The sequence below is a fragment of the Neocloeon triangulifer genome, unplaced genomic scaffold (assembly GCF_031216515.1).
Source record: "Neocloeon triangulifer isolate White Clay Creek 2 clone unplaced genomic scaffold, ASM3121651v1 ptg000014l, whole genome shotgun sequence".
NCBI classification, from domain to species: Eukaryota; Metazoa; Arthropoda; class Insecta; order Ephemeroptera; family Baetidae; genus Neocloeon; species Neocloeon triangulifer.
This window is the reverse complement of record NW_026775556.1, coordinates 7,207,319-7,220,533: the sequence shown is the minus strand read 5'-3', so window position 1 is coordinate 7,220,533 and position 13,215 is coordinate 7,207,319. Positions and strand designations below refer to the sequence as shown.

General features: G+C 37.5%; 2 protein-coding genes and 1 long non-coding RNA gene across 4 annotated transcripts; 1 reads left to right on the top strand and 2 right to left on the bottom strand.

Annotated features, from left to right (window-relative positions):
* Positions 1-208: 208 nt before the first annotated feature.
* On the bottom strand, positions 209-8,356 carry LOC132199289 (1-phosphatidylinositol 4,5-bisphosphate phosphodiesterase-like). The gene is made up of 19 exons (XM_059623889.1): positions 8,265-8,356; positions 6,444-6,610; positions 5,445-5,558; positions 5,222-5,392; positions 5,001-5,080; positions 4,696-4,932; positions 4,447-4,641; positions 4,211-4,393; positions 4,068-4,161; positions 3,843-4,007; positions 3,589-3,789; positions 3,206-3,532; positions 2,767-3,138; positions 2,457-2,661; positions 1,879-2,031; positions 1,637-1,823; positions 1,381-1,584; positions 1,081-1,327; positions 209-421 (listed from the first exon to the last, which is right to left on the bottom strand). The coding sequence occupies exons 2-19, from the start codon at positions 6,525-6,527 to the stop codon at positions 353-355; spliced, it is 3,288 nt and encodes a 1,095-aa protein (XP_059479872.1). The 5' UTR covers positions 6,528-6,610; positions 8,265-8,356; the 3' UTR covers positions 209-352.
* On the top strand, positions 977-10,099 carry LOC132199296 (uncharacterized). Of its 2 annotated transcripts, XR_009442097.1 has the most exons (4): positions 977-2,651; positions 5,236-5,562; positions 8,156-8,892; positions 8,965-10,099. It is a non-coding gene; the product is annotated as an uncharacterized LOC132199296 (long non-coding RNA). The 2 variants fall into 2 exon arrangements; XR_009442096.1 differs by having other exon boundaries at positions 8,156-10,099.
* On the bottom strand, positions 9,162-12,332 carry LOC132199293 (mitochondrial 2-oxodicarboxylate carrier). Its single transcript, XM_059623898.1, has 5 exons — positions 12,179-12,332; positions 11,900-12,120; positions 11,274-11,336; positions 10,962-11,219; positions 9,162-10,759 (listed from the first exon to the last, which is right to left on the bottom strand). Exons 1-5 carry the CDS (start codon positions 12,240-12,242, stop codon positions 10,460-10,462), a joined length of 906 nt encoding a protein of 301 aa, XP_059479881.1. The 5' UTR covers positions 12,243-12,332; the 3' UTR covers positions 9,162-10,459.
* Positions 12,333-13,215: the final 883 nt, after the last annotated feature.

Below are 13,215 nucleotides of genomic sequence, written 5' to 3'. Positions count from 1 at the left end.
CTCTTTTAAATCACAATTCGCTGAAATTCGCGAATGGTCCGCCAAATGCCGAACTGATTCGGTGGCCGATCAAGTGTTCGGGGGCAGCCCCAGTAGCCCCTGCCGCGGCTGAAGTCAAGCTATGCAACCCGTTGATCTCGGTTGACCGCCTGGTTGCCTATCTCGACGTGTGGCAGGCGTTACAACAATGATTAGTCCTAGGTTTCGATTCGATTTAACATTCAATAGCGTTTATTATTTTTAGTCGTTATACATTTTGAGATTAGAAAACAGACAATATAGGTTTTTTTGTACGAAGACTAAATGCGTAATGGCGTCTGATGCTGACTCGATTGGTCCGACTAGATCCAGATTAGACGAAGCACTCTTGCTTACTCCCCAGGTTGTATTCAAGCTCTTCGTTCTGGTACATTTCCATCAACTGGGAACAAAAATTAATAAATTATAATTTAATTGATCAACATTATTGCTTTCTAAATTCATTATTTAAAATTTCATGTTGGAGCTGCTGAAAATAACTGAAAATTTAATGCCAATTTAAAACCCAAAGAAACCACTCGAAACCGGAAATAATTAAATTAGTACTTATGACTAATCACCTTTTCTGTGGAATTACGTTTTGAGAACACGATATGTTTGAGAAAAAACCAGTGTCTCGAGTTCTCGAAACAATTCCACGTAAAAGGCGATTAGTCAAAAGTTAATAATTTAATGAAAATTTAATGTTGATTTTGGTCTGCTGAATTTTTTATTACTGTTGATTAATGTGACTTTATTATAAATTAACCAATTTTTGTGTGTAAATAATACCATTTTATTTTAATGTATTAAATTGCTGATTTAAAATATTAAAATCTAAATCTATTAAAAATAATTAATTAATAGTATTTGCTATTGAATCAAAATATAATAAATTAATCTTAATTTTGTTAATAGTAAAATATTATTTCATAAACAAAAACAATATAAACGCTAATTTAAATTATTCTTGGTTTTTAGTTCAAAAATTTTAATTAGTTTTCTCAGATAAATTTTGGCTCATTTGGTTTGGAAAATTAATTCGAAAAAAAAAACACTTACGTTGTGGAAGGTTTTGTTGAGTTCATCAAGCTGCTTTTCATGTTTCTTACGTAGACGCTCCCGTTCCTTATCCTGCTTCATTTTGGCCACTTTCCTCTCGTCCATGAATTTTTTGGTATTATTCTGCTTCTTCTCTCTCAACTTACGGTCCTTATCGTTCTTGGTCTTCAGCGTTTTGTCGCTGTTGACCTCACGCGCGGTCTCCACAGAAATGCGTGCTTGAGACGAATTCAACTCTTTGATGTCTCTGTTAATGACTTTAAAATTAATTTAACAACTAATTATTCAATGGTTGCTCGCCTCTCATGTTTCGCCTCAAGTTGCTTCATCTGGGCACCCTGCACGCCCTCCATTAGTTTTCGCAGCACCTCCTGATTGTCACGCAGCTGCTGACGAAGGGTTTCCCACCTCTCGCGCTGCTGCCGTTCCACCATCTCCGACCACTGAGCCATTTGCTCTACCACCAATTTCCGCACCGCAGGATCTTGAGCCGCTTCATTGGGCCTTAAATTTTTTGTGTTAAAAAAATGGGAATTCAAAACAAATAATAACCCACTTTTTTCCTTTGACTAGTTTTTCAATGGCAGCAACTTGCTGTTTCTGCACGGCAGCCATTTCTTTCTGGTGGCGCTTTTTCAGCGCCTCAAGGTCTTTCTGCTGTTTGCGACCAACTTTAGAAAACCCTTTTTCAGCTTTGAGGCTGTCAACGGTAACATCCTCAAATCTTAGCTCTGTATCCTCAGCTAATTTGAAGTTGGTGTTAGATTGAAGAAAATGAAAAAAAAATTTGCAACCAACCTTTGCGACGCGCTTCCTCTCTGCGAGAACGCTCGGCCGCTGATTCGAGGGTGGTGTTGGCTTCCTCGATTCCCATGACCTTGAGACGCTCAGTGGGTGGAGCTTTTGGTGGCATGACCGCGCGTCGGGGGTCGGACAATGCAGCCATAAAATCTGAAGGTTAATGATTATTTAATATGGTGATATTAAATTAAATGATAATAATAGATATTCTCAAAATTGCAGAAGTTGATAGCTATTTAATTAAATAGGAAAATCAATAAAAATTTTGTAAACCGAAACCAGCGATCACTTATTATTTAGAGATTATGCAACCTGGCGGACGCTCACGCGATCGGTATTGATTGCAGCAACAAGTTGATGTAGGCAACTTGCGCGACACGGTTGTCCACACGGTTGCATAACTTTGTTATGCTTTCGTTTTGACTGCCGTTTGTATTGAAGCTCCTAATATTTAGGAACAGAATTAAGAAGGAAAATATATATGGCGTTTAGTAATTGAAATTTTTTACATTTAAATTTTAGATTTTTTGTCATTAATGACTGAAATAAGAAGAAAATTTTAATTTTACACTCACCTTCAAATCCATCTGGGACGTAAATCTTAAGTTCGATGTTGCAGAATAACATGGGCAGAGACATTGGAAAATTTGCCTCTGTGCGTAGGGAGATGTGCCTGTAACCAGCCTGCAGACCGTCGAGCGGCAAAATGCGCTGGCCTAGCAGTTTGCCATTCTCATCGTAGACGCCAAAGCGCAGCACAGCAAGATCAGGTAACACCACCTATTTTTAAATCAGGATTTTACGCACGCTCTGACGTTAATTTCATAAATATATAATCGGTGCTCTCGCCAAAACGCAGCACGTGCATTTATTCATCTCACTCACCTTTCTAAAGAGGAAGGGCTCTTCATTATAGACCGGATTCAGTCCGTTTGCCGGTACCATTCTCGTTTTGAACTCCTTCTTTATCGTGTCCGTCGGCAGTCCGTACATGTCCACCTCAACATAGGTACCAACCTTCTTGTCAGACAAGAACTGTCCGGCGATAACCTGGACACTGCACTGGGCAGCGATAACGCCGTCAACTGGAGATTCGGCGAAAGGATCAAAACTGCGGTCGGAGCGCCGCATGAAGTCTGGTTTCAGGAGGTAACCGCAGTTGCCGTTGTACTCGAATTTACCCTGGTTCAGCTGCATAGGCAGGTCAGGGGTTTGGAAGTTCAGAGACACCATTTGGCACCCAGCGTTCCAGAAAATCTTTAAAAATAAAAATATTTTGAGGTTCAATGAAATAAAACAATTAATTGGCCCAAAAATTATTTACCTGTGGCATGTAGTTGGAAGAATCAGCCCTGGTTCCCTTGGGATAAATCCTCGACATTTGCCTTTTGTTATAGTTGACAAACTCAATGGCCTGTTGCTTCAGCAAATTCAATCCTGCTGTTTCAGCAAAAGAAGACATGTTGTGGTGAACATTTTTCTCCTCGGCAGCTTCAAAGCTCTGGAATTTGACGGGCTGTGCGTAGTTGACCATGGAGGACAGGTACGGGTGCACATTGGTAGTGGAGCCTGTGTATTGCACCTGCACCGGCAACTCGGTGCCCTCGACCACCACTGACTCAACAACGTCCACGGACAGCACGGCCGGCTCCTGTTCAAAAAATCCATTTTTTGTTTTCCTTTCAACTCTATTGATTTTAATCTGACCTCTATCTTCTTGTCTGTAGCAACGGCAGCCAGCGTACTAACGGCGCTGGCATCTTCCTTTTCCTCGTCTTCGATCACAAACTGACCCTGTTTGAACAACTCCAGCTCCTGCTTTTCCACTTCAGGCTTGAGTCTCTTGTTTTTTATGATGATTTTCCGGCGCAACTGATTTGGAGACGGAAGTGGAATTCCAGGTTCGAGCTGTTGAGAAGGATTTAGCACATGCAATTTGCATTTTAAGTGTCAGATTATACCGGAAAGTCGGGCAAGGGCTCTTTGAGAAGTAGGTCTCCGAGGATGTCTTCACAGTATTTTGCCAGTTTGAATTGCTGAGCCTTGCAGCAATGGTTCTCAAATGACAAAATGACCGGATAGTCTGAGGTAACAAAAGCTGTGTCTCGCAACGCGTAAATAACATCCTTTAAGAAGATTCAATTTGTTGTGTTAATTCTGTCATTGCCTTAATGAGAATTACCCACTTTAAACAGAATATCTGTGCACATAGCCTTCCCGTGCGTAATAATAGGCTCTTCGTCCTCTCCCTTTCCGTCCCAGCAATCAAGCTCAACGCATCTAGAATTTCACATTTAAATTTTGATTATCAAATTTTGGTGTCAAATACCTGCACCCAGCGAGTAGCACCTGTCTGTACATTTCAACAGAGGACCTGCCTCCAAACTGCCTGCCAATGAGGTATGTGTTGTGCGATGAGTTAATGTAGTAGTGCGCCATTGATTGGTCCATATCCATGAACAGATCGAGTCTGTCCAAAAACACCGGAGCATTCTCATCCGACATCAAATACCTATTTTCCAAATCTAAATTTATTACAAATATTTTCAAGTTGAAAAGATTTACCTAATTAAGCCATCTTTACTCAGGAGACCCTCTTTCCTAAGATCATCGTTAGGTTCGTAGTCGATGACAATTTCCCGTGCTCTCTTCTCGTCATAAAAAGGGTAGAGAATCTCATTCAGTCTGGGGTCTCGCTGCTTTTCGTTCAAGAAGTAAATCAACTGCTCCAGAGTGATGTGCTCAGTCGTACCTTGGTTACTATTAGATGAAACTTCAATTACAAAGTAAATCAATTTTTATTTGAATACTAACATGACTTGGAAGAGCTCCTCAATATCATTCCTGGGACAAATCTTGTGGTAGAGGCTGTAGAATTTATCAAAGGTAAAGTCCTCCGGCTCAATAGTGTCCGATTTTCCACTTGGAAGGCCTAGGTCGGAGAGGCACTGGTAAACGAGCTTCTCCGTTTTGCCCGACGCGAATGTGCGAGCGATCACTTTGACGGGCACCTTGCCTTTGGCAGTTGTCAAAAAGCTCAATCGCATCCAACTGAAATTTTTAATTTTTTTTTCATTTAATTAAAAAAATTAATTTAAAAATAAATTTGCAAAACTCACTGTTTCTTGAGGCAAGTCATAGGACAAGCGTTGTTGGCCTTGACATTGTGCGTAATTGACCTTAGACCGTCTAGCCATACCTTTTAAAGCACAATAATTTTTGAAGCGATAATAAACTTTTTACGACTTTTTCATATTATCAAGAAGCTTTTAGAGCCAATACAGACTAGACTACATAACTATTCTACCAGTCTACAACTTGGACTAAAATATTATCTTACTTTGGCCGTTTCAGCGTCAGGACACACTATGTGCTGGTAATTGATGTTGACGTAATCGTAGCCACTGCAGATGGTCAGCGACCTGTCCTCCAGCTGCTCGCCGTGCCTGGTGACCAACTGGTTCAGCAGGCGCTGGTCTCGGGGCACGCCGCCCGCCCTGATGTCGCTCACCTGGAAATTTGAGTCAGCGCGCGGTTGATTTGATCAAAGGTTGGGAGAGTACCTGGCACAACTCGATGACATCGCCCTCACGCGCCTCGCTCTTCCAGTATATGAAAAAGCCGTATTCATCAACCTTGAATACGCACTGTGATTCAAAGTCGATCGAGTCCTTTTCCTATGTGAGTAAAAAATTTTCTCAATCAAAGAGAGATGATATGTATGCATTTATTATTAGCAAAAATAGCACAATATTTTCAAATTATTTTCAATTTAAAGAGATTATTGGTTAATTTGTGCATTAGTTGATAATCACTTCATTCAGTCGGTTATAAATTTTATTTATATTAAATACTTAAATTTTAGATGAATTGTTTATTAATAATAAATCACATTAAATATGATCAAACTGGTTGCAAATATTTTCATCCAAAATAATTATGCAAATAGTAATTACTATCTTTTAATTTATGCAACTATTTTTATTAACCTTTGTAAATTTTAACTTTAAAATTAAAAGTAAATTATGTTATTTCACTTATTATATATTTTCAGTTTTTTAAAATTTTAATTTACAAAAATAAATAAGTTTGCACATTGAAATTAATTTTAACAAATCTTCTAATAAATAAGTTATGAATATATTAAAATTATTTTATGTAGAAATTCCCTGTTTTTGAATATTTAAGAGGTTTTTAAAGGATTTTAGTTGAAGCCTATTATTTTAATCCAAGAATCGAAATTTAACAGGTGCGCAAAATAGGCAGTAAGCATTAATTAGCACTGAAAAAAGTGAGCCAGAATGACATGCCGCACTCATGTAATGTAAAATAATTTATTGCTGTGTTATGCAAGGTTGATTAATTTTATTGTCACGATTTATTGCTCTACTAAATCAAAATATTTGAGATTTTGTGTCTTTTTTTTAAAGAATATTTTAAAATTGCTACCGAGCTGTAAAAAAAACTATGGAAAAAATTTTGAATTTTATCAAATATTGAAAGTTTGAATCTTCCTCCTGAGTAAATTAAAATGTGAAAATTTTAAGTTTGAAAAATCTGACCTCTGTCCATCGGTCGAAGACGCCGCCCTCGAGCAGTGGCTCAGGCACGGTGATTTTCCAGTTGAACTCGAATTTCTTGGTCATGGCTTAGTTGGGGTGGTGCTGGGTCCACATGAACAGGCAACCAAGCATCCGGGCCTCACCCCATAAAAGTGGTGGCCCACTCTCTGCAACACACGAGCGGACGATCAATGCTTGCTTTGGGTCAGCGGGACGCGGTCCGACTGCTTCTGATCCTTTTCCTTTGAGCAATTAATATAGCCTCCTTTCCTTCAAAACCTCCCCGGGGAAAGTAACGAGGCTCTCCGCTTTAATTCGCGTCAAAACCAACCGCACGCGAGACTGATATGATAATGATCCGGCGCATGCTGACGAGAGTGCTTAAAAAAATGACTTTGCCGTTGGCGATAGGGAAAGAAAGCTTCCGATTTCGGTTCGTGCGAAAAGTACAACAGTACAACGGTATGTCTGACAGCATCGTGAAATTTATTGTTTTCGATAGTTTTTGAGGAAAATGGTGAAAATGAAGCTATTTTTACCAACAGGGCCAACTGTACACGTGTCACAGGATGTTGAACCACTAATGCACAAAATAAAAAACGCCGCAACTTTAAATTCATATATCTTCTCAAATTTCAGTTTTTTTTTTGTCAATATCTAAATTATGTAGTTGGGCAGAGATTGCCCGTTAATGTGTAAATAAAAAACTAAATTTAAATAATTTTATATTGAAAGTATTTTTTTTTTAAATTAACAATCGGAAATTGGTCGTTATTTTATATTTAAGTCTACAATTAAATTTAAATATTTTTTTTTTAGCAAATATTTGTTCTTAGAAAATAATGAATCACTCAGATTCACATTTAAACGGATTTCCCTTCAAAATTAGGACTTCCCGTTACAATTAACTGAATGATTGTAAGCACAGCGCGGCTGGATCATAATCAGAAAGAATTAGAGGAAGTGCGTTAAACTCAAGAGATCTCGAAGGGAAGTTTTCAATGCCAACTGCATGATGCATGAAGCGTTTTTGCGCCGCGATAACTTTCACGTTGGCAAGCTGTGTGATCTGCGAGCAATTTGTCAATCAATCCATAAAATTCATTCAACAGTCTCAGTGTTGTTGCGAGCGTGTTGCTTTTGTTCGTCGGCCTATTCACTGCCGCGCGCACACACTGTCGACATTACGCGCCGCATAATACATACATAATGAATTCGGTCAGATAAAAGTAGCGAGATACATTTTAATGCTTTTCAAATGATAACACGGTGAGAGTCCGTTGTGGAGAAAAAAACTCCAAAGATCAAACTCCGAATTGTACAACAGAGGCAGTGTGAATTTCAAATCGTAATTAAAACACGTCAATTAATTAAAAGAAGCGAATTTTTAACAAAATTAAAATTTCACTCGCAGATTTTTATCTGACACCCAGAGATAAAATTATACACGTAGAGTGCATTAATAATTAATTCCGATGCAAATTAAACGCGTTCCGAGCACGAAAAACTCACCCCTTTCTCTATCACCCCTGTGAACAGCAACTACCGCATTTTCTCAAAAACGAAATTACACAAGAACAATTTTCTTGATCTTTTTGCGCGACAAATACTTAGCTGTGACCTGAATCGGGGTCAAGTCACCCCCAGGGGCCATAAGCGAGTGCTGCCCCCGTCACTGTCAAAGTAATCAATAACCCTCCCCTGTTCTCCAGGCGCTCAGCGGTCGACCCGCGTCCCGGCCGAACCAACTTCACTGGCCAGGGCCCAACTGTCAGAGAAACGAGGGCCACTGAGACCCCAGGGGACCAGGGGGTGCGTTACCTGTGCGTCCGGACTAGAAAATAAGCAGACTGACGGGAACCCAGCCCCTCGGTTGATGTTGGTGCTCACGGCCGTGAGGCGCATGCGCTGAGCACCAAAAGCAGAGCCACCGGTGTGAACGGCCTTCGCTGGAGTCTTATTTTCAGATGTTGACAAAGTGATAATGATCCTCTTATATAAATATTTTCATCAAACCCAGTCACACAGATATTTTGCAACCTTTTTGAACAGTTGGATATCCTTTTTTGAGTTGAAAATTTTTATTAATCAAAAGTAAAATTTTAAACAAAAAATTTAAAACATTTTTATAATTCAAAAAATCATGATAAGAATTACAAGAATTATAATTACTTTTCTAAAGAAGTTATTCTTTTTTAAAGTCAGTATAATTTAGAACAGGCCTCATTTTGAGTTGTTCCTGCTGGCTGTGAGAGCAAGAAGGCCACTCCAAGGCAGACCTTACTGAGGGCACTCACTCTTTTATCATTTATTTATTCGCTTATTTGAGTTTGCGCTCGTTCCACATTTCCAATTAAACGGCGAAAAAAGCGGGGCTATAATTTAATGCCGTCGCTCTAGGCAGCACCTTTTTCCCACAGGTGTTGTGCTCCTATGACGTCAACTTGCGGTGAGCGTAAATATAAAATTGGGCGTAACAATTATTGTAAATTATATCGAATTATATACAATGTGCGCGCAGGAGACTTGGACTCTTTTGGAGCAAGACTTTTCACTAGATTAGTGGACAAAAATGCAGTTTAATTTTAAAACAAAAACCCTTTTAAAGCTGTTGCAAAAGTGAGATTGAAGCAAAATTTAGAATGTAATTTTTTTTAATCAGTAGTATGAACTGAAAATTTAAAGCTTTAAATAATACTTGTTTACGTTTAATCACGTTTAATTATGTTTTATTCTGAAAGAACATTTTAAAGTGGTTTAATTGTAGGTTTAAATATGTTGGTTGAGTTCTCATGAGTATAAATAATTTATCAGAAATTTAATTACCATGAATAGCAGTTTAAATTAAAAATTATAACAAAGGTACTTAACTTCAATGCTAAATTGTGATCTACTTTACAAGTGCAAATCAGGTGAAAAAAATGCGGCTATAGAGAGATAAATTTTAATAGCAGAGAGCTTAGAGTGGGGGTGCTCATAGCAATCATAGTGCCTGCATTAATGGCATTTAATTGTTTTGAGGCATTGAACTGAAATTGTTAAGCACACATGAAAACAAATGTGTGGGATATATTTAAGGCAAAAACGTGCACACACATATGGAGCGCTGCTGGCGTACATGGATAATAATAACAGAGCTCTACTATATCGAGGGCAGCAGACCCTTGAAAATGTTGCGCGCTGACCTTTCCTACTTGCCTCTAATTAACTTGTACGTCAGTCATGATAAAAATATATCAAAAGAGATTTTGAATGACAATCATGGTTTTTACTTGTTGCGGTCAAAACAAGTCAAACTTGAAAAATAATTCGGCGTCAAGGCCAATGGTAAAGAGAGGCAGTTTCTCTGTAAAATAAATTTCTGAAACTGGCTCAAGTTTGGATTGAATGGAAAAAATTTAACAATTGTTGAAATATGCAAGTTTAGGAAACAAGAGCATATCAAGCATATTATGGAAATTAAAAAATATAAGTAATTATCATATTACGTTTAATTTATAAGTAAACCCTTTAAAGTTTTTGATATAAAATTCTTTCGTCAATTTTTATTATAAATCTTTGACAGAATTGGTATTATTGTTAAATCTATTCGATTTTAGACACACTAAGTCTCTTATTTGGCAGTTAGCAAATTAACTGTTATTCAATAACATAGAATTTCCATTCTTTTCACCTCTATACAAAGCATAGGCACATCATATTTCAATCATTGGTCTCACAAAAGAAGGCCCCTATAGCCCAGATATCTTCTATTGCTGAAGGATAGGAATTAGGTAACTTGCAGGCAGAGATCATGCTCTTGGTGGGATTTTTAAATCACAGATTAATTTCTTTAAATAATTTCACTTGGCGAACTGCTGTTGTTAAAAGTTTGCTAAAAAATGTTCATTAAAAAAACGTTAGAAAGAGACTAGTATAAATATTATCCAATTAACTCAATTGAAGAAATCTGGGCGCTTGCTTGCTACTGGATAATATTGGAGTGAGATAAATTATATAAATGCTGCAAAATCGAGTCACAGGGGGTATCTGGCCTGCAAGTAGGCATATGCGTGTTCGTAGACGAGCAGCATGACGGCGCCGCCCGGTCCGAGACGCATCACTTTTGGCACAAGACCCTTGTAAAGGGCTCGCCAGCCCTCTTCCGCCACCACGAGTCGCATTGTCGCCACAGTGGAAAAGTACTTTCGCCCGCTGGCCGGCTGAGGCCCTTGGATGCGACTTTTGGCCACATCGAATGGGATGTTGAAACACGACGCCAGGGTGCCGGACACAAAGCCGAGAAACAGTTTCCGGCTGAATTCTAACCATGGGTCCTGAAAATTGAATCAGATTTGAGAATTTATAACTTGAGATTTGAGAGTTGAGTAAAACTGAATGAATTTATTTAAATTAAAAATAATTAACAAAATTATATTGTTTATCAATCAATGGTCTATAAATTTTTAAATTTAACCTATTTAACTATTAAAATTTTTAATTTTTTTGAAATTAAATATTAAATATAAATTTACGAACATGTGATTCTGGTAGATAGTTTTTGGCAGAGTGGTAGAACCCAAAGTAGACCATGTTAAATGCTCCATTCCTCGCAATGGTGGCTGTAAGTCCTTTGTTGAGTCCTCGAAGTCCATTGTCGTTGACAATTTTCCTTGTCACACTCCACGTTGAAGGCGCCTCGGATTTGTTGGCTTGGAGGGCAACTTTTACCACCTCAAATGGATTCACCAAAATTGCCTCTGTGATTCCAGCACTCAAGCCAGCCAATGAGAAAGTCTACAAAAGTTTGAAGTGTTAATGTTAGAAATTCTCAAGTTTAAACAGAATTACCAATGGAGTTGGCGTTGGTGACCCAAAGAGGAAGAACTGTTTGTACTGTTCAAATGTGAAAAACTGAAATATAAAATGTGGAAGTTCAATTGAATTTGTCTCACAAGAATTACTTTTGATATTTTTGATAACAGAAACAAATAAAAGTTTCAAAATTCCAAAAGCTGCTGTTGCGTAACGATAATTATTATTCTTATCGACTAAAGCAAAAAGAGGTGGGTGGTTTAACAAGTAGGTTATGACTGTGGGGAAAACTAAAAGTAAATAAAGTGGGCTGTCATGCTTGGGCGTATTTTTTTTTAAATGTTTATTAACATTATCTACTACTACTTTGATAGAGTGTACTGGAGTGTACTAGCAATCATAATTAAAATTAGGTGATTGCTGATTTAAAAAAATTAAATAAATTTCTAGAATAGCTGCAAAAAGGTTTAGTTTTTTCGTTTTTTCTTTAATTCTCAGGACATAAGAAATTTGGAACGGCTGCAACTGTAATCAATGACACAGATATTTCCCGCACAAGGTAGGTACGGAGCACCGAGTCTAATAAATCACAATTTTTACAGAATTCTCACTGCATGGTAACAGATAAGATAAAAAAATTTTAGCATTATTTATAAAGTCACCTTGACGGCCCTTTTCGGGGTCTCAACGAGGATTGGGGGCAGCACGCCCTTCCAGTAGGCCAGGAAGCTCTCGTGCCGGTACATTTTGCGAAAACAGTCGACCACCCCATTGTAGAAATGAGGGTCAGAGGCGACCCCGACGGCGGGACCTCTGCGGGCCTGCAGCTGCAGTCGCGTCTTGACCAAGTCCAGAGGGTGCATGAGGCAAACCTCAACAAACCCTGCAATGGAGTGCAAAATTGTGATATATTGTGGCGAGGGGTGGTTTTTCAAACTTACCGGCAGAACCACCGGCCGCGATTTGCATGGCCGCCTGCTGGGCCATTTTTCGGGTCTCCGACATTGCTGACCCGGTATCTTGTCGAACTCTTGAAATCGACTGCGACGTCTGGCTCTGCGCTGCAACCTTGTTGTTTACAATTAAGTTTGTCCGACCGTCCGCCAGGGGTCCTCACCGGCTCCTTATGCTGGTGCAAAATGTTACACTCTAATTAAAATAAAAAAAAAAAAATAGTATTGTCAAGATAAGCAAGTGTTATTTTTTTAAGGAAAGAGCCCCATAATTATGATATTATAATTATTATAATAAACACCAAAAAATTTTAATAGAATTAAATTTATGAAAATAATTTTTTAAATTAACAGTGTAACTGTATTTTTGAAAAGTTAAATAAAAATATAATAAAAAACTAATTATTTATATGATTAAAAATTGAAATTTGTACATAAAACATTATAAATTATAATATTAAACATTATTTTTAATTTAAAAACGCTCCAAAAACATAAAGGAATATGCAACTCGCATAACGGATATGCGTTACAAGTTGCATAACGCGGAATATGCGTTTGTAAGCTCCGTGTTAAGGTCAAACGTAATATCAATATCATATATGAGATGTGCAAATCTAATGGGATAGGGGGCAAACAATTTTAGAAGTTAGAAGGCAATATAAAATAGTATATTTTGGCCATATTTTATGATGTAAAAAAAATATTTAGGGAAAGCAAAATTTCTGAATTTTATTGATGAAAAAATAAATTGTTTTACGGAGAACGATATAAGATATATATAAATATATTTTTTTTTCAATTTTTTACTTTACTCAGCATTGACATTTTATTTAGTTGCAAAGAGGTAAAATTACTATACATAAAATTTGCTAAATTATAAATAAAATTTTGCCTTAAACCTTAAATAATGCCTTAAATATAAACAAATTGAATTTTTTATATGAATATTCTATCATTTTTATTTGCAAGTGTTGTAAAATAAAATAATCAATGAAATAATGGCCAACAAATGATTAGTTGTT

Excerpts from the sequence above, each read along its gene's own strand:
- LOC132199289 (XM_059623889.1), bottom strand. The coding sequence starts at position 6,527 with ATGACCAAGAAATTCGAGTTCAACTGGAAAATCACCGTGCCTGAGCCA. Across the intron at positions 4,162-4,210 it reads GTGCTACTCGCTGGGTGCAG|ATGCGTTGAGCTTGATTGCT; the intron begins GTATTTGACACC and ends GTGAAATTCTAG. Across the intron at positions 1,328-1,380 it reads CTTGAGGCGAAACATGAGAG|AGACATCAAAGAGTTGAATT; the intron begins GCGAGCAACCAT and ends AGTCATTAACAG.
- LOC132199293 (XM_059623898.1), bottom strand. The coding sequence starts at position 12,242 with ATGTCGGAGACCCGAAAAATGGCCCAGCAGGCGGCCATGCAAATCGCG. Across the intron at positions 11,337-11,899 it reads CCCCGAAAAGGGCCGTCAAG|TTTTTCACATTTGAACAGTA; the intron begins GTGACTTTATAA and ends TTTATATTTCAG. Across the intron at positions 10,760-10,961 it reads ACTATCTACCAGAATCACAT|GACCCATGGTTAGAATTCAG; the intron begins GTTCGTAAATTT and ends TTCAATTTTCAG.